A 25,729-nucleotide genomic window follows, 5' to 3' on the forward strand; every position below is an offset into this window, starting at 1 on the left:
CTCCTCTTGCCAATACCACATTGTTTTGATTATTGTAACTTTGTAGTAAGTCCTAAAATCAGTCTGTGTTCATGAGAGATATTAGTTTGCAATTTTCTTTTCTTGTGATGTCTATTTCTGATTTGAGTATAATGATATCCTAATAGACCAATCCTTTATTTTAAAAAAAGATAAAACCTAAGAAATGATAAGGATTCTGTGAACATCTTAGTGAAGACACTTCCTAGATTCTGAGCCAGTGGCATTCACTGGGCTGTGAGTTGGATATAATTTTATTTATGTTGGCTCCTGAATCCAAAATACAGATGGTAGTTAGGTTGACTGTGGTGAGAACTGACTTTTGTAATATCACTATCTTATTGCTAATTATTGAAACTGGCCTTCCCTGCTGACACATTTTCAATGATGGATGACACAAATACTTTTATTTTCCTACAGCTGCACTGTCAATGGATGTCTTATTCTCTTCTTCTGTTTTACAGCCACACCTAGAATGAGACAAACTCTACCAGCCAGGGGAGTTAAGGCCTCTGTGCAGTTCACAACGATGTAGATGTCTAGGGGGCTTAGGGCCTTTCTGCTTACTCCTCCTCCAGAAAGGTGTAAATACAGTATTCCATGCTTTCTCTTTCTGTGGTTTCAGTTACACAAGGTCAACTGTGGTCCAAAAATATAAAATGGAAAATTCCACAAATAAACAATTCATAAGTTTTAAATTGCTCACCATTCTGAGTAGTATGATGAAATCTCATGCCATCATACTCTGTCCTGCCCAGGAAAATGAATCCTCCCTTTGTCCAATGTTTCTGTGCTACTTATGCAACTGGTCCATTAAGTTACTTAGTAGCCATCTCAGTTACCAGTCACGGTATCATAGTGCTTATGTTCAAGTAACCCTGATTTTAATAATGACCCCAAAGTATAAGAGTAGTGATGCTGGCAATTCAAATATGCTAAAGAGAAGCCATAAAGTGTTCCTTTAAGTGAAAAGGTATGTATGTATAGGGAAAAACATTGTATACACACACACACACACAGAGGGTGCCAAAAAAAAAATGTATACACATTTTAAGAGAACATCTCTTAAAATGTGTATACATTTTTTTGGCACCCCTGGTATATATATGAAATCTTACATTTAGTATACATTTACATATATATATATGCACGTGTGGTTGTTTGCATTAAATACAGAGGGTACCAAAAAAAATGTATACACATTTTAAGAAATGAAAAAACTATTAAAATTGTAGTACTCAATATAGAGTCATGTTTGACTTCTGCAATGACAAGAGGTGCTGAAAGTGGTTACCATCAGCTGCCAGGCACTTCTGATTACGGTGAACTACTGCTACATAGATAACATCTCTTAAAATGTGTATACATTTTCCTGGCACCCTCTGTGTATGTAGGGTTCAGTACTCTCCGTGGTTTCAGGCATCTACTGGGGGTCTTAGAACATATTCTCGAGGACAAGGGGGGATTACGGTAGTTCAGATAACCCCAAGACTCTAGGTAAGCACAGCATTTGGCTGAATAGATGACCTATTTGAGGCCCATGGTAAGAGTCAGGCTTAGTCATCAATGTGAAAGTAGATGAACAGGGAACTTCCCATCAGGCAGCCCCTCTCCAAGCGATGGGAGGAAAAGATGAGAAGTCAGCTATTCATTTATTTTGTTTTCATTTTCAAAAAAATAAATTTTTTCGTAAGTATTAAGTTAATGTAGTCCTAATGTAAAGGGATGCCTATGAAACAGAGTGGAAAATTAAATAATGCATTAAAAGAGTCAGAGTTAAAATTCACGAAGTGCCTTTTATATATGCCAGTTACCACTCTAAGTGCTTTATATATTAACTCATTTGATTGCAACAAAACCCCCAACAAGGCTGGTATCATTCTTATCTCAATTTTACTGGGAAATGGTCACAAGATGGGTTGCAGAATAACATGGACAGTCCTATTTGTGCAATAAAAAAATAAATCCACATATGAAAATACGAAAATATGATGAGGGCGTGAGGTTCCCCATGCTAAGCCTGGGTAAAGAGGAGTTTCACTTTTGTGGCACATACATCTGTTTGCTTAGTTGTTTTTATGAGTATGCATTACTTTTATCATTTAAAATTAAAATTTTCTTCAAATATGCATCAAAAAAGGGTAACATGCCCTCATTGTGGAATTTTTAGAAAATGAAAACAAGCTCAAATGAGTAAATAAAAATGACCTATAACCTTACCATACAGAGGAAACAAGCATTTTGGGGTTTACCTTTCCAGTTTTTTTTTTCTTTGTCTAAATATATAATTTTTATGGTTATCAAAAAATTGAGTCACACCGTATGCTGTTTTTCAAAGCTGCTTTTTCAGCTAGTAATTTTATCATGACCCTTTTTCCGTGTCATTAAACATTCTTCTTCCTGGTTGCACAACATGGCCTTTACCATATTTTTGGTTGCGGACTGCTGACCATTTCTTTTGCTGTTGGAAGTGAAACGGGGTGATTAATTGAATATTTAATGTGGCAGAATAACCTGGTTGAGACATCAGCTATATCTGGTTTTCTTGACTGTGGACTCTTCAGGAAAGAATGTGAAGTATTTTTCCCACATCCTCCCAGGAGGGTTCCAGGGCTTCCAATTCTGGTGGTCAAAGAGGACTGGAGCTGGTTTTCCAGTTGGGGAGTGGGAGCCGCCGTACCTGTGGAGCAGTGACCTCCAGTCCCGCAGAAGAGGGTGGGACATCGTGAGTGTCCACAAGTGGCAGACGTTGAGATCCAACTGGAATACGCACATCCCCCGACCCTGCAGGATGGCAAAACCTGGTATAGAGACGGCTGTGAGGAGGAGGCTGGGAGAAAACCTCTAGTGGCCAGCTGCTGGGAGAGGCCACTGTGGGTGGGCAGCTCAGCAGACTGCCTGGAGAAGCAGGGCTCACAGACAGAAGGACCAACATTCAATACATAGCACAATGAACAACCGTAACTGTGGCTACCTCCATGGAGTAAGGACCAGCTGCCCCAGTTCCACAAGATCTAGCCCTTTGCTTATCCGGGGAGTTTTGTTTTGTTTTGTTTTGTTTTGTTTGTACAATCCAATGAGCCAAGGGAGGAAGCCCTAATAATGATATTAAAATTCTCACCAACGGTGGATAGGGTTTGGGACTACGCATAAATAAACTTGGAAAAATAAAGACAATCGGCGTTTCTTTCCCATCAAGTGTCATGGAGCTAGTCACTCCTCACTGCATGCAACAGCATGAGGGACATTCACGCGGCGAAATCTTTTGTGTTCTTCCTTGATCACTGGCTCTTCACTTCGAACATCTTCTTGGCCCTTAAGTGTTGGCAAGCTCTGCCGGGTCAGTCAGCTCCGTGGCATTAGCTCCTTGGATTAAGAGACGTGACCTGGCCCAAGACAGATAAGGGTGGGGACCCTGGTTCTAGTCCTTACTCACTAGTCACTAATTACTCATTAATCACTAAGCACTCACTTAAATCACTCATGTGCTTTATGGCTCCCAGTAAGTTTCTTCACCTTTCTCTGCCTCCATGTTCTGGTCTTATACAGTTCTATGAACCAAAACGTCTTTGTCCCTTCGGTACATTAATGACATACCCACTGAAACCGTAAGCAGCTCAGTATTTTCCCATGTGCTCTGGTCAAACCAGATGGTAGGTAATGTTTCAGAACCTGCTCTGTTTCACACCTCCATAGTTTTGTTCTTGCTATTCCCCCAGAAAAAGTGCACCTCATGTCTGCCTGTGGAAATCCTACTCATCCTTTAGGATTCAACAAAAACTACTCTCTTCCACAAGGCCACCCCATTCCTTCCCTAGGAAGCCGTCTTGCTATCTTCTTCCACAGGCGTCTTTATGTCTTTGAGTACAGCCAGCAGAGTACATTTTGCTAGCTCCCTGAAGGCAGAGGCTGGGCCTCATTCATCTCTGTATCCCCCACAGAACTCAGCCCAGGATTCGGCAAGTTAAGGTGCAGGCAAATAAGTCTGTGGAATTAAAAGTGGGCCCTGGGCCTAGGCTTGGATGAAGTTTCAGGCTGTTTCAGACCCTGGAACTGGTGGGGAGGTGAGGAGTATATTGGAGGTGGGAGATAAGAGGCCTGAGTGGGAATGTGGCCTGGGCTTTAGTGACTGGAAGACCGCCTTGCACCCCACCTCGCCCCACCCCCTCCTCCTGGCACAGCCCTTACAAGAGCAGGAAACACTGTGTACTTGGGACTCCCTTCCATCACACCCTTAGGCCCCTTAGGACCCTCGCTCTGCCCTCTCCTTTCCTGAGCCCCTCTAAAGAGGGCAGAGGCCCAAGTGGGTCTGCAGGAAATAGCTAGAGGGGTTGTGGGGAGAGACCAATGTCCAAACGCCTGGTTTCTAGCTTGGGCCCCACTCTTGCTCTTGGTCTAAAATGTTGTGTTGACCCTTTGTCGGCGCTCTGTTTGGAGTGTGGAAGGGGCATGAGCTCATGCTAGAGGCTGAGGCGTCTTCCCTCACTGCTGCAGAATGGGACACGTGCTGAGGGTGGGGATGTGGGAGGTTAACTGTTTTCCTGGGGAAGAGGCCAGGCTGGCATTGGGTCAGGCGGAGCGGAGCCTTCAAGCCTCAAAAGGCTGCCCAGGTGGAACCCTGTGTATCATAGAGCAGAAGGGAGTTTTCTAAGATTGGGACAGACAGGCGTGAGGGTCAGCCTTAGGAATCCAGTTTGCCCATCGGAAGAACTAGGAGGGTGAAATGGTTAAAAGTTTGTTGAAAAACAGGGAGAGTCCCTCCTCCAGGGGCCCAGCTGGCTGCAAAGCTAGGAACAGAGGCTCCAAGGGTGATGCAATGGGGCCCGCCCTACACACCAGAGAGGGTAAGGAAGGCAGGCTCCCACCCAGCGGCAGCCTCCGCACAACCAGCAGCTGACCATTCTCCCTCCTCGAGCTCCAACACACCAGCCACAGGGCAGGCAGGGCCTGGGGGGCAAAAGGGGCAAGGCCCTGGTCACCTGAGGTTTGGCAAGTTACAGCTTCTGCCTGTCCCACTCCATCCAGCCCCAGTGCCTTTCCAGTCAAGGCAAACCCTTCTGCTAGCCCTCAACAGGGTATCTAATCAGCCTGGCCAACTTCTCATCTCTGCCAACTCCAGGACCGTTTCTAGTCCTAGCAGTAGGTGGCAGGCAGCGGGGGGAGAGGCCACACCTGTGACAGGCACAGGCAGGCAATACAGTACCTGATCGCAGCAAACTGCACCTCACCTCACCAGCCCACTCTCTACTGTCTTGAGACAGGGTATCTTCCAGGGAGACAGTATTTCAGAAACTTGTAAAAGATTCAGGGCAACTCCAAGGGTGAACACGTGGATCTGAACAGGGAGCCTTTCCATTGTGATCAAAAACTACGATGGATGTGCTGCCGAGTGCCATCCAACGGAAAGGCAGGATCTTCCATGCGTGAAGTGGTGCGCCAAACCTCAGTAACAGTGTGTGACAAGTTTCTACTTGTTCAGTGCAGTCAGTCAGGTGTGACCTACAGTTGAAAGAAGGTGTGTTTTAAAGTGTGCCGTAAATCATCCTCCGTCATGACAATGCTCCATGTCACACATCGCTTCTGGTACGGAAATTTCTGTCAAATAAAAACATTATGGTGTGTCCTCATCCACCTTATTCACTGGATCTGGCACCGTCTGACTTCTGGCTCTTCCCCAAAGTCAAAATGACCATGAAAGGTAAACATTTTGAATTGATTCAGGACATCGAGGCAGCCACGACAGTGGCTGGACACTCACGAAAAGAGGACTTCCAGAACTGCTTCAGAAAGTGGCAAGAATGATGAGATAAGTGTGTTCAAAGTGAGGAGAGTATTTTGAAGGGGATTAATGGCAATGTATCTTTTACTGTAATAAATTATTTTTAACTTAAACATTCACCATATTTTTTTTATCACACCTTGGACATCAGGCTCTCAGGTCCAACCCAGAAGAAAGCATTTGAGGGAGCTTTGAGGGGCTGCTGGACACACAGTAGCCAGACCTGGGGCCAGGTTGGGCCGTGGCTCATGGCTGGGGCAGTTCCAGCCCTCCTTTTCAAGGAAGTAAAATCCCAGCGTAAACAAGCGCTCAGTACCAGCGATGACAATCCTTTCTTGCTTATTCTTGTCCTTCTGGGAAGCAGCGCAAGGAGAGAATTCCAAATTCACGACAAAAACTCCTTTCCCCTCCAGATTTTCAGTCTGGAACCACATCTTAGTAACTTATGTTTGCACAATACTTGTAACTTGTTCAAAGCTCTCTTATACTTATTATTTTCTTGGACGGGATCATCATAAGCCCCAGAAGAGGAGCAATCACCCTGTTTTGCATGAGGAAACAGACCCAGAAAGGCCCAGGATCCCAGCAGCTTAGTTGGTAGCAGAGTCAAGACTTGACGCCACGTTTTCGTCTGCCCCGATGCCTGGCTTCCCTCCACACCATGCAGCCTACCCATGAGTCAGCCATCACGAGTTCCGGGGGCACTGCACCTCATGTCCCCTTACAGCCATAAGGTAACTTCCCCTGGGCGCTGTTTATAGCCAAGATAATTGGCCCCATTATTTACGTTTTTTGCTCCTTCTCTCTGGCAGGACCTGGGGCTGTGATCCAACCTTGTCTGTTTGGCTTGAAAGCCCCTCCCACTCTGACTCCTACCCTGACACACACTGTATTTATATTGCATTAAGTTGGAAACAACTCAAATGCCCCACAATAAAAAAAACAATTGAGAAAATTCCTATGGCAATATGATGGAGCACTTAGGAAATGCTGACGACAGGTATGCAAACAATCTCTGTGGTAATGCATTTTGAAATATTGCAATTTGATCAAAGCAGAACACAAATGACATGCTGATCACAGGTATGTAAAAGTGAATACCTGCAAATTAACAAGAATCAGAAGTGAACATAGAGATACATAAAGAGATTTTTATCTTCACAGGCTTTCTTTTCCGATAAAGATTATGTTGAAATAATGATAAATAGCACAATAAATAATAAATGTCATAATAAGCAGAGGAGGCAGAGAAGGAGTCTTTCTTGGCCTCTGGGGGACTGCTCCTTTTCTCCAAAGAGCTGGACTTGCAGAGAGGGGAGGCAGGGAAGCTGGAAGAGGGGAACCAAGGAGCTGGGGAAGGAGGAACCCGGCATGCCTGAGGACGCCTTGCTGGGAGCCCCTGGGGAGCCGCAGGGCAGACTGGCAATCTGGAATCGTGCTCAAGGGTCACCCTTCACCTCAATGACAATGCCAATGGTGCCACCCAGAGTGTGTGGTGGTTCTGGGACAGGAAGAAGATGGGAGGGCATCCGCTGGATGGGTGTAGAGCCATTTACCTGTTTCCTTACTTCTATGGTCACCCAAGATCTCCTGTAATCTTTCTGCACTTTTCATTTTAGAGGACTAAAGAGGGACCTGGCCACAGGAGGTGAGGGGGCTACAGGGAGAGTACAGCCTTACTCTTGTGGAATGCCAGCCTGGCGGGGAGCAGATGGGTGGGAGAGCTGCCAACCTAGGCTCCCCTGGGACTTGGGGACAGTGAACTCCACAAACATTTCAAAGTCAACATGCCTTAAGCTGGCTCCTTATCTCAGCAGCCCCTCCATCCTGACCTGCTTCTCCTCCCGTGTTCCCCATCCTGGCAGATGTCACCACTATCTACCCTTCGTTCACCAAGCTCTGCAGGACCTGGCTTTGGCCTCAGCCCTTGCTCTGCCCTACTTTGCACCCTGTGCCCCACCCATACTGAAATAGTTAGTTCCCAGTAACATGTCAAGCTGTTTCATTGCCTGCTTTTTGTCATGCTAATCCTTCAGCCTAGAATCCCTTCCTTACCTTGTCCAGCTGCTTATCTGTCAAGAGTTCAGGTCAAGCACCGTCTCCCTCTACAAAGCCTTTCTTGCTCATCCCTTCACCCCCACCCTTACCCTTTGTCCCCAGGTAGAGCTCAGGACTTCATTTGTCCCTGTAATCTAAGATCTAGTGCTGCTCCTGCCATATCTTTAGCATTTGATGTATATTTTATGAACTAAAAAAAAAAAAAATGAGTGAATGTGGAAGGTAATTTTGGGGGTTGAATTTGATTAACCAGACCAAGCCCACATGTGGTACCCCAGTGCCACCACTTTTCTGATAACAATGTCTTCCAAGTCATTTCTATTCCTTTCTAGAGCAGGGTCCCCTCTAGTCCTGAGGCCATTTAGAGGCCTGGCCCCCACCACACACAACAAGTACACCGATCCTTGGTCCCTGCTCTTCTCAAACACTGGCCCCTGGTCTCTTCTCGGATCTGTGTGAGGGTTATGCTGTTCAGGACAGTGAGCCCTGACACACCGTCCTGACCCGTTTCACAGGTGCTGAGTCATCAGGTAGATGTGGGGCGGTGGGGGGGGAAGGGGGGGAGGTGTTGAAGACAGGCAGTTCTTGTCTTCCGTGAGAGGCAACCCCCTTAGTGGGGCCATGTGGGGCCATCTAGGAGCGGGGCAACACGCAGTGTTTCTCACTGATATGTCATCACACTCTCTGGCTGGGCGAGCTCTTTGATCTCCAGTCCACTGATGGTACCGGGAATGGCAGGCATCCATGTCCTCTAGAGCAGGCTGGTTTCCAGGAATGCCCTTGGCTCTGGCCTGACACACAGGCCTGCTGCCTTTCCACCAGGGCAGTCTAAGCCTGCCTTCCAGTCTAAGCACTTCCAATGTCCCTAAGTCAGCCTCCCCGGCCTCCCGTGGGCCAGGCATTCAGGTAAGTGGAGTTGGACCTGTTGGTCTCCTTCTTGGCTCAAACCGCAGAGGCATTTCTTGCTCTAGGCATGGCCCTGTCTTGACCATCCTCAGCAACAGTCAATTCTGTGAGCCTGCTATTACGGGAAACCTGTTACTTTGGTTGAAGAGTAAAAGAGCGGCTGAACTTCAGTCTCGAGGAATCTCAGAGTTTGAATGCTAATGTGCAGGGCAGAGACTAAGCTCTTGGACAACGGGAGTTTCGAAAATCAAATCCAAAGGACAGACACATGCGTGCTTTCATTTTATTTTTTAAAACAAGCTAACTTAAACCACGTATTTTCCTATTCAAAAGATGTGGAGTTTGACCTCTGTTCCAACTGGCTCTGCTTCTGCTCTCTGAGCAGGCAGCTCCGGTCTCTAGGCTCTGATGACAGTTTGGGCAAACGTACAGGATGAAACCTACTTCAAGCTGTACACCCAAAGGATCCTGGGTGGGCAGGGGGACTCCTGGTTCCAGCTGGGAGACGAAGAGATAGGTACCAGTGGCACCTCTGAATGAATCTGGTATTCTGGTCCCCCAACTTTCTGTCCCCGCTGCTACAGGAATATCTCGGAGAGAGGAGACGAGGGGCTTCGAAGAGTGGGCAAATGAGAGAATCCTAACCGTTAAAGATCAGGATTTGCAGAAGTGTGCATCTTTCCAGTAGCTTCCATAGTCCATTTTTATTTATTTATTTATTTATTTTTAAAGGTTTTATTGGGGAAGGGGAACAGGACTTTATTGGGGAACAGTGTGCACTTCCAGAACTTTTCTCCAAGTCAAGTTGTTGTCCTTTCAATCTTAGTTGTGGAGGGTTCCGCCCAGCCTCAAGTTGCCGTCCCTTCAGTCCCAGCTATGGAGGGTGCAGCTCAGCTCCAGGTCCAGTCGCCGTTGCTAGTTGCAGGGGACAGAGCCCACCATCCCTTGCGGGACTCGAAGGACTGAACTGGCAACCCTGTGGTTGAGAGCCCACTGACCCATGTGGGACTTGAACCGGCAGCCTTCGGAGTTAGGAGCACGGAGCTCTAACCGCCTGAGCCACCAGGCGGCCCCATAGTCCATTTTTAAACAGACAGCCTCATGGGGCTGGGTGTTTGGAACATGGGCTTCTGTGACTAAGAAAGACCTCTGGGGCCCCAGAGGCAAGTATTTCACACTTCCCAACCTTGAAAATAAACCAGTGTTGAAAACCACAACTTCTTTCTTAAAAGAGTTGACCCTGTCAGATAGCTAGTGGGTTTCTAGATATAAAAAGGTGGGCTTGGGGGATGGGCCGGGGGTGGTGGTGGTAATTTAGGAAAAGAGCACTAGGAAAACTTGAATACTCATCACAATACAAGGAAGCAGGCTTCCCAGAGACAATCAAGGAAGGGAGATGAGGTGGAGGGATGGGAAGGGAGCAACAGGAGGAAACTAGATTAGACACAGTGGGCTAGGGAGCTTTGTGGGGTGGTGTGGCCAACGAGAAATCCCAGGTGACGATATAGCCAAAATAACTTTTCAGAACATTTCAGAAATGTGATTTTTAAATTGTTTGCTGTATGATGTAATCTCTCCCCTGTGGCCAACAAATTTTCATTAAAAGTTCTACGACATGTTATAGCATTATTTTTGTGGTTGTTTTGGAATAGGGGGTGGGGGTTGGAAAGAACAGGGGCTGTGTTCCCTATGTGAATTGACAGCAGGAACTAAAGAAACAGCCACAAGACCAGAACACTGAATAACACTTCGCATGAGGCAGAAAACTAGAGCCGGAGGTAACCAGGAAAATCAAAGTTCCCCCAGTGAAATCCTGGGGAGGGCCTTGGACTTTCCACAGGACATGGGAGTTCAAGACAATGTCATCTGAATCTCCAAGGACAGGCAACCTTAGGTGACATTAGGTTACAGATATGCTTTGCCTCTCCAGCTGGACTAAGCCTTGCAAAACATAAAATGTATCACGCGGATCTTTACTATCCAGGGTCTAGAACAAGGACAGGACGTAGTAGGGCCCAGTAAAAACATGTGAATGGTCCATGAACGCCCTGGGTGCCACACTGGTAGCTGACAGAATCTAATGGGGGGCAGGGAGGGAGGCGCGAAGCAGGAAAGCCATTCAGTCTCGAAACTGTCCCCTCCCCCGCTCCTGCTCTCCACCCCTCTGATCCACTAGCCCCATCCCAATGGCCAGATAACATCAGCTCTGTGGCCTAAAGGTCTGTAAACAGGCAAGGCCCAGCGGAGACAGCGGTGGAGGAGGTCACAAAAGGTTGTGCAGAAACCACATTGCTCTGAGTCTGTTCTGCCCACTCTTACGGAGTCAGAGGCAAACACTGCCCCTTGGGAAGGGACTTCTGGTCCGAAGGACTTGGGTCGGAGGCAGTGAGTGAGTGGGCTGTCTTAGGCCCCGTTGTTTCTAGGACTGGCTGCAGGATGTGTCGTGTGGGGCTCTGCTCTTTGATCCCAAGCACCCCCTTACGCCGTTCTGAGGCCTTGCCGGGAACCCCACAGCCCAGTCTCCCCAGTTCTGCGGCATCCCTGCAGGAACCACGCGCCGCTCACAGGGCTGATGGCGCCACCTGGCGGCGCCACGGGGCCGACTCACTCTGGCAGCTTCACCCGCGAGCTGGGAAGTAGGAGGGGTGGCTCCAGCGGCCCAGTCCTGCGTGGTGACGTCATGACCTAGCGCCGTTTCTCCCCGCCCATTCCCCCGCCCCGGAGCTGCCAGTACTTGACGTGGCGTCACCACCCTCTACCCTTACTTTGCGTGCGTGTGTGCGTGCGGCGGAGGTGGCTGCGCGGGCTGGTCGGAGCTCGGCGTTGCTGCTTTTGGGGCTCCTGTCGCCGCCGCGCTGTCCGGCTGTCTTGGGCGGCCGAGCAGACGAGGCGCCGGCCCCAGCACCTCGGCACCGGACGCGGCTCGGCGTGGGGCCGGGCGGGAGGGTGGGCGAGCGCGTGTCGGAGCGCTCCGCGCGGGCGGGTGGGCGGACGCCCGAGAGGGAAAGAGGCGGGGGCGGCGGATCAGCCGCGGGCCCGGCCGGCCGGGGGATGTCGATGCCTGACGCGATGCCGCTGCCCGGGGTCGGGGAGGAGCTGAAGCAGGCCAAGGAGATTGAGGACGCCGAGAAGTACTCCTTCATGGCCACCGTCACCAAGGCGCCCAAGAAGGTGCGGGGGTTCTGGGTGGCGGCGGGGGCCCGGACTGGGGCCTCGCGGACGGGGCGCGAGCGAGCCCCGGGCTCCAGCTAGTTCGCGACTTTTGGGGCGAGGGGATCGGGGACGACTGAGATGGTGCAGAGGTGGCGGGTGAGCGGCCCCAGGCCTATCCCGAGCTGGAAAGGCCGCCCCTGACCTCACTTTCCTTTGTCCCTCGGCCCCAGTCCTCCGGGATCTTGTTGAAACCTGACAGGGCTGGGCCTTCAATCTGTCCGTGACTTTTCTTGGGTGAAGGGCCTCGAAGACGGGAGTGGGAGGGGGCGAACCAACTCAGTTGACCCTTGTTGCCAGCCCCAGGGGATGGGGGTGTCCAGAAAATCTCCTTTCAAGTGAGCGGGTAAATCTGGCAAAGCTTCTGTAGGCAAATCTTTGGAAGCAGTGGCCGGTTTATCCAACAACTGCGTGCTAGCCTGGAGACAAGCGGGGAAAATGCGTGGAGCTAGCTCTTTTATGCAGGTGAAAGCAATGAGGGCATCATGAGATGGAAAAGAAAACTGTGATTTTTCACCTACAGTCCAGTTGCTTCGACACACGTAAAAAATGAATGTGTGGAGCTTGGTGACGGGAGACACTGTCATGGATACAGGTTGATCGCAGTCATGTGAATAGACCACTTGGGCTTTTCTTGAGAAGGGAGCTAGGGTGGGTTGGACGGGTGGGTGGTACGGAGCGATTGCTCATTCTTGCCTGCACTTATTGAGGCAGAACAAGTTTCCTCTATTGTACTGTGGGTTGAGCTCAAAGGACGCCCTTCTCATTTTCTTGTCGTGCGTGGAAGATTAAATGGCAACCTTTGGAGCTTTCAGTCTAACTAGCTCTCAGAATGGTGGAATTAGGATTCCTGGTGCTTTCTGAGCATTTGCTGCCAACCACATCTTGACTTTCCACATACCTGGCATCCACTTAACAGTACACCAGGGAACCTTTGCAGAGGTGACCTTTCTGAAACCAGCGAGAACCTGGATAAATATTTCCCTCTTGTATAAAAAGTGTTTCCAGGCTGTCCCTGCCTGCAGCGTTTGATGGATACAGTGCTTGTATAAGCGGAACAAAGCCAGGTTTGCAGGAATGGTTAACAATCCTTAAGGCTCCTTCATCTGAACTAGTTAAGCTGTCATAAATGGGAGACAAAACTTTTTTTAAGGAAATGAATCCACCTCTCCAGAAATCAACTGCAGGATCGAAAAGACAGGGCACGATTCTGTGGTTTAACTCCATTTTCTCACGAAATTAAGATCTTACTAGTAGAATGCCTTTGAAAAGGTCGTAGAAAAACCCTTGATTCTAAGGAGCCTGATGAACCTTATTTTTAGTGCTCTCAGTTCAGCTGACTGCTTTGTTGGGCAGTAACCCTTTGTGATCTGCATTGTATGGAGACACAGACACAGCCTTTATAAGCAGAATGCTTAAGGGCAGTGCCTGTGGTGAGTTAGGGAAAAGAACTGGGAAATCCCTGGGACCTGACTCCCTGAACTCTTCCTCTTCCCTGTTAGCCTATCCCTCCTTTGTTAGTAAACCTTTATTTTTGGAAATGCTGCTATTAATAAGACAAAGTTTGCATTGTAGATTGTAAACTCCGTAAAGGCAGGGACTCTTGTTCACCATTGTATGCATTCCGCCTAGCTCTATCTGTACCTAGCATATAGTAGGTACTCAAATAAGTGCCCGCCTGGCTAACTAGTAATTAAGATGTCTGTATGGCTGCCTACCAGGAATAAATAATCCTTTTTCCTCTTTTCTTCCCAGGAGGAATATTGCTAATGTATTATTGTCAGGCCAAGTGCTAATGATTTTAGAGATTCATTCCATTAGCTGACAGAAGCAGTCTCTGCTAGGAAGTGGGGAAGACCCCGTGGAAGTTTCCATTTGCTGGTAAATGTATCCCCGTGTTTCTTATTAATCTTGCTCTTTCTGAGCTTTTATTGTGTAACATTTACACAGCACTTTGTATTAAAGTGCTTTATGATGACTAATTACCCTTCCCCTAATGATGATAAAAGGCATTTATTTAGTTAATGAGTTGGTTGAGGACTAATCAAGGTCATGTAGCAGCAAGTTCTAGGTGATCCATTTTTTTCAGGACTTTGGCGGAATTGGATATTTTGACCTGAGTCACTTTTGTACCTCTGCCGTGCGTTAATACTGTGAGAAAGCATGAGGAAAGTAAGAGAAAAAATGTAGCTTCGCGTGTACTGAATGGTGTGAGAAAAAGGCCTCTACAAATGGTGCTGTCCTTCACCTGTGAGGATTCTGGTATGGCTCGCTAGACCAATTAATTCTTGGAGCATACCAAGCCCTGAGGCCCCTTGGGAATTGAGGACATTTCTGGTGCCGGTCAGAGGGTATAGGTTACTTCAGGGTGACTTTGACGGTCCTCAGATCAGTTTCCAGTGTAACTGGTGAAATTTTATTTACTTTGGGGAAGAGTGGATGTCCATCAATAAATACTGAGATTCTTCAATTATAATCACAACTTACTCAGTTTTGTATTCTGTCTACCACAGTGCTATGTGGTGTAATCAAAAAATACAGTGAATGTCTAAATTTAAAAAAATTTATTACAATAAAAGACATATTCCTATTAATCCCTCTCAGAATATTCTCCCCCCCTTCAAACACACTTATCCAGTTGTTCTTGCCACTTTCGGAAGCAGTTCTGGAAGTCCTCTTTCATGAGTGTCTCTAGTTGCGCTGTCGTGGCTGCCTCGATGTCCTGAATCGCTTCAGAACGTTTACCTTTCTTGGTCATTTTGACCTTGGGGAAGAGCCAGAAGTTGGAGGGTGCCAGATCCAGTGAATAAGGTGGATGAGGACATACCTTTTCTGCTACTTTGTATTGCAGGGGTGATAGCCACCTTGGGCCTTGGGAAATTGACATTATGTCAAGTTGATTTTTTTATTCCATAGGGTAAACCCAAATCTCCATCTTGTTGATAAAACTTCCTACGGTAGACGTCTTTCTCTGGCAGGTCTGTCAGGTCATTTGCTGTTCTCTGCACTTCTGAACATGTGGTGGGGGCATGGGGGAGGCTCTCTGGAGTGCTGCATTCGGCATTTGACCTAGGATTTATGTACCTGTACCACCAGCACAGGAAGCTGAAGGAGAGAAAGAACGCAAAAGAAATTACTTTTGATCGTAGGATATTCTTTATTTGAATAAAGCATGTATTGCACTAATTCATCAAAGGGGTTGGCTGAGACTTAGGAAGCATACTAGGTAGAGCCTGGGTGAGTACTGGGTAAATGTTAGCCTGTTGGGTGGAACCCAGGGTGCACCTCTTGAGGGTTATGTAGCTAATTCTTGGTGCAGAATTTACACCATACTTCTCAGTCACTGAGAAGAGATTTGATAGGTTGACATTTCCTGTCTTCTCCACATCATTAGTATCTCTTGAGTCTCTAGAGTGGCTTCTGTTTTAGCGTCAGTCTTTGAACAAGAGTCAGACATGTAAGAAGATCCTATCTTGTTTAGATTTCTCCACAGATACTGATTACTTCTCTTTTTCTTACTTGATTCTGTTTAGTTAGTTTGATACTAGTTTCCATATTACTTTGTTCTAAGTTCCTTTAGATGTTTAACTTGTAACAGACCAATCTGTTCATTGCCTAGATCCCTTTCTGGCAGTATTGTAAATGTGTACCATTTGTTTTATCAGGAGAGTATCATGTGGATTTAGTATGTTACCCAATATAACATTCTTGTAAAGTTTTTAATGTATTTTGATACATAGAATGTAGACCTTTAGTTGCCTGTGATTCCTCATAAGTTTACTCTGCCACCTCAAGTAGTTATGGTCTATAAACAAGGACCGAAATGCGCTCTTAGGGCTCTTATTTAAAGGAACTGGCCAGTAAAGTAGAATCATTTATACCTATCTTTTTCTCAAGTTTGGGAATATGAGTATTAAAATTTTGTGAGTTAGAACACATCATATTGAGGTGGGTCAGAAGCATCCCCATCATGTATGAAGAACAACACATTTGCATTCACCAGAGGTTTTTCCAACCTAAAATCTGAGCATCCAGAGTTAAAGACGAATTCATAGCACAAGTTGCCCTTCCAGGTCTTGTCAACACTGTCAGTGCCTTGCGTATGGTAAGCAGTTAAAAATTCACATGGAATTGTGGTCACCTTTTCTCCTCTGTTTCCGTATTTCCCTTTGTTTCATTCAGGTAGTTTTCTGCTATCCCACTGTTGCTTGGCTGTTACATGAAACCTCTTTAACTTTTCCTTTTTGTTCCTAAAACTGTGAGTAGTACAATGTGAGTCAAGCACTTGATTTTTGGAGTCAGGTTTACTTTCAGTCTCTACCACTTAATAGCTGTATGACTGGATGGGTGGCTTAACCTAGCTAAGTCTCTGTTTTTCTTCTCGTCTCTCCCTCTCCCTCCCTCTCTTCTTCCTTCCTTTCTGTTATCTGTAAGTGAATTTATTTCTCTCTCATTTTTGAAAGATAGGTTTGCTGGGTACATAATTGTAGGTTGACAGTTATTTTTGTTAATACTTTGAAGGTATTTTTCCATTGCGTCCCGGTCTTAATTATCACTAAATAAAAGTCTTTATAATTATTTCTTTGTAGGGTACCTTTTTTTTTCCCCAGCTACTTTTAAGTTTTTTAAGACTGCATATCACAGTGGTCCGGGGCGTGGACTTTGAGCTTCCATTTTCTTATCTGTAAGACGAGGGATGATAATTGGACTACAGGACTGTTGAGAAGGTTAACATTTAGTAAATACTGCTTAGTGTATTTACTCCTTTATAACTAGGGTGACCATATATCCTGCTGAGCCTGGCTTATTTGAAATATTCTTAAAGAGCCAAAACAAAGATGTTTCTATTGGAACGTCTTTTTAACAGGAAAAACTTTTACCTGACAAAGATGTTGTTTTATGTAGAGCTTACACCTATTGAACACTACAATAGTTGCTGATTTCTAGGAGGTACATAGACAACGGGAGAACGTAGAGCTTGTGATGGAAATGGGATACGCTCTACCTGACCCTGCCAGCACCCTGTCCTCCAGACCACACATGCACCCACAGAATGGGGTGTTTATCAGACACTAGTCTGGCTGAGTCCAGGAGTTCGTTTCTTCAATCTGCAGTTGTTTGGGAGTCTTCCCAAACTAGAAGCTGTGAATTGCATGAAACCATTCCAAAGCCTCCTCTGAGCTGTGACTTTATCTTTTTATATAGTCACCTTCAGATCACATCCCTGTGTACTGAAACTCCCTCCCCCAGGCACAGTTTCTCTCTCCTCTAAACAGCCTGCTCCTAATTATGTATAACTGATTTTCTGCTGCAGAAATGTGTGGCCTTTGCTCACAGCAATTACAGACTTAGAGTGGAACACCCAGGCATTTGTCGACGCTCAGACTGCTTTCATTTTTATTCCTGCCTCTGTTCAGTTTTCTAAAGGATTCTGGTGCTTTAATCTCCATATATGTAATGACTGGTAGGCTTAGCAGTATACAGTGGGACTTAATCATTTCCTGCCCAAACAGGACACCAAGTAAAAGAGCTGGATGAACTACCTGTAAAAGGTAGTGTTTGGAGTGCTGGGGGAGAGACTGGAAAGGACGCTGACAGAACCACAGACCTAGGACTGTCTGAGCATGCTCCTTCCCTCTTTCATTTTTTAAAATTATAGTTGACATCCATTATATTAGTTTCAGATGTATAACATGGTGATTAGACATTTGCATACCTTATGAAGTGATCACCACGATAAGCGTAGTAACCATCCGTCACTGTACAAAGGTATTACGTTATTGACTGGTTTCCCTGTGCTGTACATCACATCCCGTGATTTATTTATTTTATAACTGGGAATTTGTACCTCTTGATCCCGTTCACCTTTTTGCCCATCTCCCCACCTCCCTCTCTTTTGATCACCATCGATTCATTCTTTGTATCTGAGTCTGTTTCTGTTTTGTCTGTTTCTTTTGTATTTTCGATTCCACATACAGAAGGTGACAAAAAAAATTATACACATTTTAAGAAATGAAAAAATTATTAAAATTGTAATACTCAATGTATACTGATAACAAAAGATGAATACAAGTCATGTGTATACATTTTTTTGGCACCCCCGGTATACGTGCAATCATACATTTGAATTTTTCGCTCCTGCTTTCCTGCCGTGAAAGCCCCAGTGCTTCAGCTAATGTGCCTCTGTATTCCACCTGTAGGGCTTAATTGGCTTAAAATGTTCTTTACCAGTCCAAACCAGTTCACTTCTTTTAAAATGGTCCCCCTGTACTCAGTTGTGTGCTAGAGTGAGGCTTAAACAGGAGGGCTTGGTGACTGCCCACTGTTCTAGGCTGCTCAGCTTGGACCTGCCTCAGGCTTAGTTCTTTACAGTCTGAAGAAGCCCAGCCAGAGCAAGCCCTGCTGTTGATGGAGTTTCTCTTCTCCTGAACCTGTGTGTGTACAATGGCACCACTGGAATCTCACTGAGCCTCTGTGCTCAAGGTGCCAAGGAAAATGCTCATGTGCCAATCTCCATGGGCACAGTGAGCTGGATGGTGAATTGGTGAGTGGCCGAATGAAGGGGTTGAAAGCCTGGAGGAGATGAGTGTAACCATGTTTCATTCATTGGCCTCCTGAATGAAGCTCTTCATATCACTGTGCTGAGTAATGTCAGGGTTTCGGGGAGTCCTGCTTTTCATAAATGACTCCAACTCTCCTAGTACTTTAGTTAATTGTATTGAGGTGAATCTTGGGGGCGCAGATTTTCATGGGTGTAATGGGAATGACGTTCTCCCTTTCCCCCAGGGCTGGCTTGACCACAAGTCAAAAGTTTTCGGGCTGTGACCTGTTCCCATTATGATCTCTGGATCCTGACATGAAAAAAGAGGACCTATCAGGAAAGTTAGTAGGACAGAGGTGCTGCTTTGCCCTCTTTGAGCACCTCCACCCCATCTCCTTCCTCAAAGGCTGTAAGGAAAACCGATTGGGGCTGTCACGACAGCTTTATTTAGGAGCTGAAGAGCTCTTCACCTTGAATTTTCAAAGCGCGCAACCCGTCTCTGTTATTTCAGAAGAGAGGTCAGCAAGGATACAGAGCTCTGGGGAAGGAGAGAACTTAAAGTGTCCCTTTTGCCAGTTGGAGGGATTGCTCCTGAGATAGTCACTGGATTAGAGACTCTAGAACAATGGTTCTTAATCTTCTGAGTCACAGATCCCTTTCAGAATCTTAGAAAATCGTGAGTCTTTCCTCAGGAAAGTTCAGGAGCGCAAACACTTGCATACACTTTCAGAAGACAGCATGGCACTCCCTGAAACTCATCCATGGATCCTGGGTTTAAAACCCTGATTTGGAAGGGCAGGCCTCTAGCCATAATATCTCGTTCTTTTTACGGATCCAGAAACTGCTGAGATTAAGTTTCCAGATGTAGTTTATCTTTAGAAAAAAGCTGAGGTTGTTGGCGTTCTTTGTCACCCCCTCTTTGGGATGCTTTTCAGCTTCCCAAGAGCCTCATTATCAGTGCCTTGAGGGTTCAACTCAGGAACTTACGCACACTGGAACCAGCAACTTTGGGTGGTTTTATACTATCTCCAGTGCCCTCCATCTGAACTGTGGGTGCCCCTAAAGCTCCATGGCTGATTTTAACTAAATATCCCATAGTGTTGAGAGTAGGGAGCTCACGTAGAGTAGGGAGACTGGGTACCAAAACTAAACAAAGTAATTTGCTCCCGTGTGTTTTGTATCGGTCTGATTTTAGGGTAGTACTTCTCAGACTGTATTCAGGACTGACTTGCTATCTCAATCTTATTCTTCATTTGATTTCTCTAGTCCAAACATACTGAGAGCAAGGACCGTATCTCACACATACGTATAGTGCGTGGTACCTGGCACATAATACTGTCAGTAATTGTTTACTGAGTAAAACCGTTGTGGGATGACGATCCCTAGGGGAAAATGAGCTGGACATGCTTGATGGCTTTGGCTCACTTTCCCCTTCACGGGTTGGTTTCCTAACTTACACCCCTCCCACGTGGGTGATAGTGGAGTACTTCAGGTGAGAGACTGATGAGAATGGCCAGCATCATAGTAGATCCCTTTGTACTGCCAGAAATAAGAGGTGCGGGAGGAGACTTGAGAATATGTGGCCCGGTAGCATGGGAACCACAGGGCAAGAGGCTAGAAGCTTAGGGGTATCCTTAGATATCGTGGGAAAGGGAACTTGAACTTCCCACTACATTATAAACCCTTAGCCTTAGGGACATTACCCAAAGTTGAAACTGGTATTCTGGTTTACACGCGTGCTTGATTTAAGGAACAGAGGCTTCCTACGCTTTCGTTTTAGAATGTGTGCTGGAGTCCTGGAAGTGGCAACCAACAGCTCTGCCCAGCAGTGCTGGGCAAACTTCTGCTGCTTCTCGTTCTGCAACCCCAGCTGCCCCTTTGAAACCGAAGGCTGAGCTCCAAGTTCAAAAGCTTTGTATATACGCCCTTGTCTTTGAAATACACCTTCTTTAGAGGTCGGCTTCTGGGAATTGGGCCAGGGCTTGTCCTAACCAGGAACTCGGGCTCTAATTGGCGCTGAGGGTTTTATGTGTGACGTCTCCCTAAAGTACGTGACCGCGGCAGGGTACAGGGGGAGGGAGACCTTCAGAATTTTGCAGCTTTACATGGCAGCTGTGTTCAGTCGTTCTGGTAACTAATTCAGCTTCCTGTGGGTGGCCAGGTGGTCTCTAACTCCTTACTCAGTGCTTGAGTTTTTAGTGCCCAGCTTCCGAGCACCAGACTTCTTAGCAAACAAGACATGAAGATTCCCAATGTTCAGTTCTTAGGGAGAGCGGCCCAGCTGGCTTGTCATGCTGGAGTAGATGAATTGTGAATGTTAATTATACCGATCAATACAGTGGCCTTGGTAACAGACGGGTAGCTGCTGTAGAATCTGTTTACTTCAGGTTTATAACAGAAAAGAGACGGAGCTGGTTGGGAACATGGTGTTCTAAATGTAACAAACTGTTGGGAGCCCAAGGAAAATGCCTGTTAGAAGGACTGACCCTATTGCACCCCTTCCCCAGGATTTCCCAGAGGGAAACATTACTCTGGGGGTGGTTTCTGTTCTTATTTGCCAATTGGGAATGAATTGAGGTTGGCAGAGGTTTGGCTTTTAGTGAGATGGGGTAAAGGCCATTTACAAATCATAAAGGTTAGGAGAGCGCCCTTGTTGGGAGGCCCCTCATTTCTCTACTGCGTTTGTAATTGGGAGTGGAGGTGAGATTAGTTTCAAGGCTTGCATTCTGGGGAAGGAGCCCCTCCTCTCTGGGGAGTAGAGGGTCGGAATTCGGCACATTCTTTGCTGACTCCACAGGGAGGGGTTTAGCTGAGCGCTGGGCATGTGTGGAATGAGAGCACCTTGCCAGTTTCCGCTGAGTTTGGATCAAGCCCCTGTGAAAATACAGTGTCTTTCTCAGACAGGCTCTGCGTCATGTTCTCCTAAGTCCTTGTGCGTCCATCTGATGAATTGCCTGTACCTGACAGATGGAGTTGGAACTAGAGGCACATTTTCTACTTCCTTTGCCTTACTGTTGCGTCTCCAAACCAGCCGCAGCCAGCCCATTTGTTCCTGCATTCCTCGAGTTGCTTTCTCAAGAGCCTGGTAAACCCGTTATGCTTGTGTTCGCTCTTTCAGATCCTGCTGAGATTATGTCCGATCAGTGCTTCTCATGCAGTGGGAAGGAAGGGACAGTATCAGTCACCTAAGCAGCTTTTTCAAAATATTCATGACTGGGGCCCTAACCCAGACCTACTTCATCAAAATGGGGAGGGATTTAGGGGAAGGGGCAGGTGGAAAATGGGATGGTGTATGTGCATTTTGAAATAGCTCGAACTTGAAAGATCCCAGATTTAGAGCCACTCTTTTAGGTTATCTAGCGAGGCTTGCCAAAACTGTTATGAAATCTGCACTGGGTGGTAATGAGCTACCACGTATCTTGGATGACTTTGGCCCTGAGGAAAAACGTTGTGCCCATGTGAAGATTTCCAGTGTTCAGGTCCTGAAAGTAGCCTATGCTCACTCTTCTTTTCCAGGGCATTCTGAGTAAGCCAGGCCAGAAATCGTGCAGGCCTGTCAGCTCAGGGTTGAGCACCTCCTGTGTCCCAGGACCAGTGCTGGGTGTTCAGGATACATCAGTGAACAAGACAGAGGTCCATATCCCAAGGAGCTTATACTCCTAGGACGTTCTTATTTGAGTCATGTAAGTTTAGTGTCGTTGTTCTTAATCATGTGGGACTTGGAGCTCTGTCAGAGCTGTGGTCACGTTCCAGAAATATGTACGTATGTATAGCAATTGGCCCATCCATGGACTCCAGGCTGAACACCTAGAATGCTTGCCTAGAACTGAGAGTGTGATTTGGGGAAAGCCAGGCCATGAGTTGGGTGTTTGTGACTGTTATCTCCTAACCGGACTGGTTATAGTTTCTTCCTGTGTACAGCCAAAGAAATTTGCAAAGAACTTGAGGGTGTCTCTAGGAAAAGTAACTATGAGGAATGGCTAGGCCTCCACTAAGCCAAAAGCATTTCTTGACTCTGTGTTCCCTTAGAAATGCTAATGATTTTGGCCCTCTGTCCCCAGTCCCACCTCTAGTTTCTGGTTGGCTGAGCTTTTTGGACTCAATGGATTAAAAATCTCCTCAGAAAATGAGGATTTCCTTAACATGATAATTTACATTGTGAATTTCTTGACTAACGGTGATAGTAAAATTATAAAGATCATGTGAGAGCATTTTAGTGAAATTCTGGCTTCAAAACCGAGGAAATGACAAAAGGAGTTGATTGAGGGGCTAAGGAAATAGCCAAAGAGCAAAGATTGCAGAAAGATGATAGGAAAAAAGGAAGGCACAGCCCAGAGAGACAGTTGGCTGAGCTGGTCACTCGGGTCACCAGGACAGCAGCTACCTCCTTAAGCCACACTGAGGGAATTTGAGACCCTGACAAAAAGAGATTTATTTTTGGTCCTGAAGGGGTCTGTCACTTTTGCTTTATTATCGAACAGAACACAGAATTAAAACGGGAGGGCAGATAAGGCTTTGTTTTATATATCTTCAATGTCAGTATGTCTCTGTTCCTGGAAGAGTTGGTGTTTGACTTGAATGAATGGCCAGACCCTGCCTCAGGGTTAGTACAATGTGTAACGTGCTATAGAAACATGAATGAAGTTTTGTTTGGGACGCGGAGAGAAAGAATTATGTAGAAAAATCACGACCAGATTTAGAGGTTGGAGCACAACGCACACGCAGAGTCCTCGGCCAGTTCTGCCTTTACCTCCCTGAAATCTGGGCTTTAGTATAACCACAGGCCAACACCTCTTTGGGGGGGTCTTTGCAGGCTTGTGCTCGTTTCTCTGGTTCCGTGTGTAACTGCTCTCCAGCGGATGGACAGACTATTCTGCTGTGAACTCTTCCAATCTGCTACTGATACAAGCACATCTCATTGTTCAATGATGCATTAAAGCCAACGCTACCCAATCTAAGGGACAATAATAACACTACCGATGACTTTTATTTTCTAGTTTTAAAGAAGCCCTTCAAAATGATCGAAGGAATTTCAGACCTCTCTTCCTGGGTCTGTTTAGATTTCTTTTGAGGTTCTGTTCAGCTTGTTTTTTAAAAATTCTATTAAAAAACATATAACCAGAGTTTTTTTCTTCATTCATTAAATGAGTACTTTAAATAAATGTCTACCATGGATATAAAACAAAGATTCAGTAATCACATATACTACTTAACCCCAGAATATTTCAATAAAATTAATAACCTCACAAATACTATTTTTAGTCATAGTAGAGTCAGAGAATTGGTACCAGCACGTGGGAAATCATCAGTGACAAAATGTCTTTTAAAAAAATTTTTTTACTTGGGGTCCCCAAATTTAATATAATGTATTGGAAAGCTCCAATGTTGCTAGATCTTTCGGACATAAGATGCAAGGTGGCGTGGAGCGGTACTGGTTGAGTGGCACATGACAGATGAGGAAGGAACCTAGTGGAATGTTCTCAATTTAAGGGCATATTCTCTGATAATGTGAAAGAAAAGTTCCCCATTACCATTCTGCGTAGGCTGAATAAACTGCTTTTAAAAGCACATTTAAAATACATTCTCTGTTGCATGCTTTAAAGTATGGTCATTTCTTATGAAAATAGCAAGTTTCTCAGATGACCAAAAGAAAAAAAATCACTGGCCAGTTTTAACCATACCAAATTGAAAACCACCTGTATAAATAAATCCAGGTAGAATTGCTAAATTGCTTTTGATGCCAATAGGAAATTCTGGGTCATTTCTTTCTTCCAAGTAAAGTGGTCAGGATTAGACTGCCCATACATTCTCTCCAGTCCACCCCCAAAAGACAGTGGAAGTTAAGGCCAGAATGCGTGTTTGGGCTCTTCTCACCCTTTTCAAGTTGAAGCAGCAGTAAATCGTCTAGCAGAAGGAAATCATAGTTGCAAGCCACTAATGTTGAGGCAGACTGCTTAAACTAGAGGGTCATAGAAATCGAGGCATTCCGGCCTTGGTTTTCACAACACTAGCAAGTGTAGATTTCACACTTCTAATCAGCTTTAAGTAAAAGTCCTGATTTACTGGTGATTTTACTTGGTATTTGTATGCCAAGATTTAAGCAAAAGGTTTGAAAAATATATAGATCAGTGATACTCTAGCAGCGTTATTTATTGGTACACTTTGCTGAGTAACTTTTCCTATACAAAATTCGATTTTGACTTTTGCTTTGCCACACGACCTAAAGCAAGAGCTTTTTATCCTTGTGCATCTCTCCTCGCCACTCATTAAAAAATGGCTGTTCAGAAAGTCATAGGTCAAGAAACTTTGTGTTTTGGTCTGAGGTGGGGGGCGGGGGGGGTTGTACTCTATTCATTCTGGAGCAATAGGTAGCCCTTCCTTTTAAATAGCCCCCAAAGAAGGTGCAGCCAACTATTCCTTGCAACCAGCTTGTTTCTTATGAGCTAAGGTTGTGATTTTATATTGAGAATTTTATCTAAAATCGAACATATGCATCTCAAGTTAGAAAGTCAAGAAGGTAAATATTGCCTCTCTAGAATGAAAAATACAATTACGTTTTTGACGTGCCTGATTATCTTTGATAGACTCTTATCCATGTTTTGTGTCTCTAGTCGCCTCCTAGAGGCGTAATATTTTGTTTTGTTTTTAAGAGCTGGGAGACTAAAGCCAGCTGCAGCTGACCTTTAAGGTGATTTCACCTTGTCCTTTGAACTTCACATGATCCATTCTCACTACAGCATGGATTCTGAAAGGTCCTTTCCACTCGTGATACTGTTACTACATAGCTACTATTTAACACTAAGTCTTTCAAGTCAGATTATTGTATTTAATGTTGAGTTTTGATGGCTTTTTCCTCCCTTGAGTCTAGACTTCATGGGAGGCGGTGGATGGTGACTAGAAAACTGACCTGGTTTCCGTCTCATTAGCCTTTTGGGGTGTTAGTCTAGGGTTCAGAAAGTTGGCCAGCATAGACTCGGCAGCCACTTATTGGGCCCTGCTTATATTAATAATTCTTCTGCCATATATTAATACTATTTGGCAAGTGCTTTTGTGTCTTTCACCTGTAGTTAGAGACGGCCTTCCCAAATACTGAGCTGACTCACAGGTGGGAATCACTGAAGCAACCATAGAAGAGGGTTTGAATTTGTAAGATGTAATTGGCTTTCAGCTTCACTTAAGCTAGACTTCCAGATCAAGGAAAGAAGAATTGTTCTTAT

General features: G+C 45.7%; 1 protein-coding gene across 3 annotated transcripts in view; it reads left to right on the forward strand.

Annotated features, from left to right (window-relative positions):
• The first annotated feature begins 11,529 nt into the window (after window positions 1-11,529).
• The window catches only part of AHCYL1 (adenosylhomocysteinase like 1), a 36,070-nt gene continuing 21,870 nt past the window's right edge, over window positions 11,530-25,729 (forward strand). The window contains exon 1 of one of the 3 annotated variants that reach the window (XM_019730479.3): window positions 11,530-11,932. In XM_019730479.3, the coding sequence (XP_019586038.1) occupies window positions 11,813-11,932 (120 nt within the window). In that variant the 5' untranslated portion in view covers window positions 11,530-11,812. Of the gene's footprint in view, window positions 11,933-21,398; window positions 21,598-25,729 lie in introns of those variants that run through there. The other 2 variants (XM_019730481.3, XM_074319133.2) reach the window with 2 other exon arrangements.

The sequence above is a fragment of the Rhinolophus sinicus genome, chromosome 7, assembly GCF_057876585.1.
Source record: "Rhinolophus sinicus isolate RSI-liver-muscle chromosome 7, RSI-T2T, whole genome shotgun sequence".
NCBI lineage: Eukaryota > Metazoa > Chordata > Mammalia > Chiroptera > Rhinolophidae > Rhinolophus > Rhinolophus sinicus.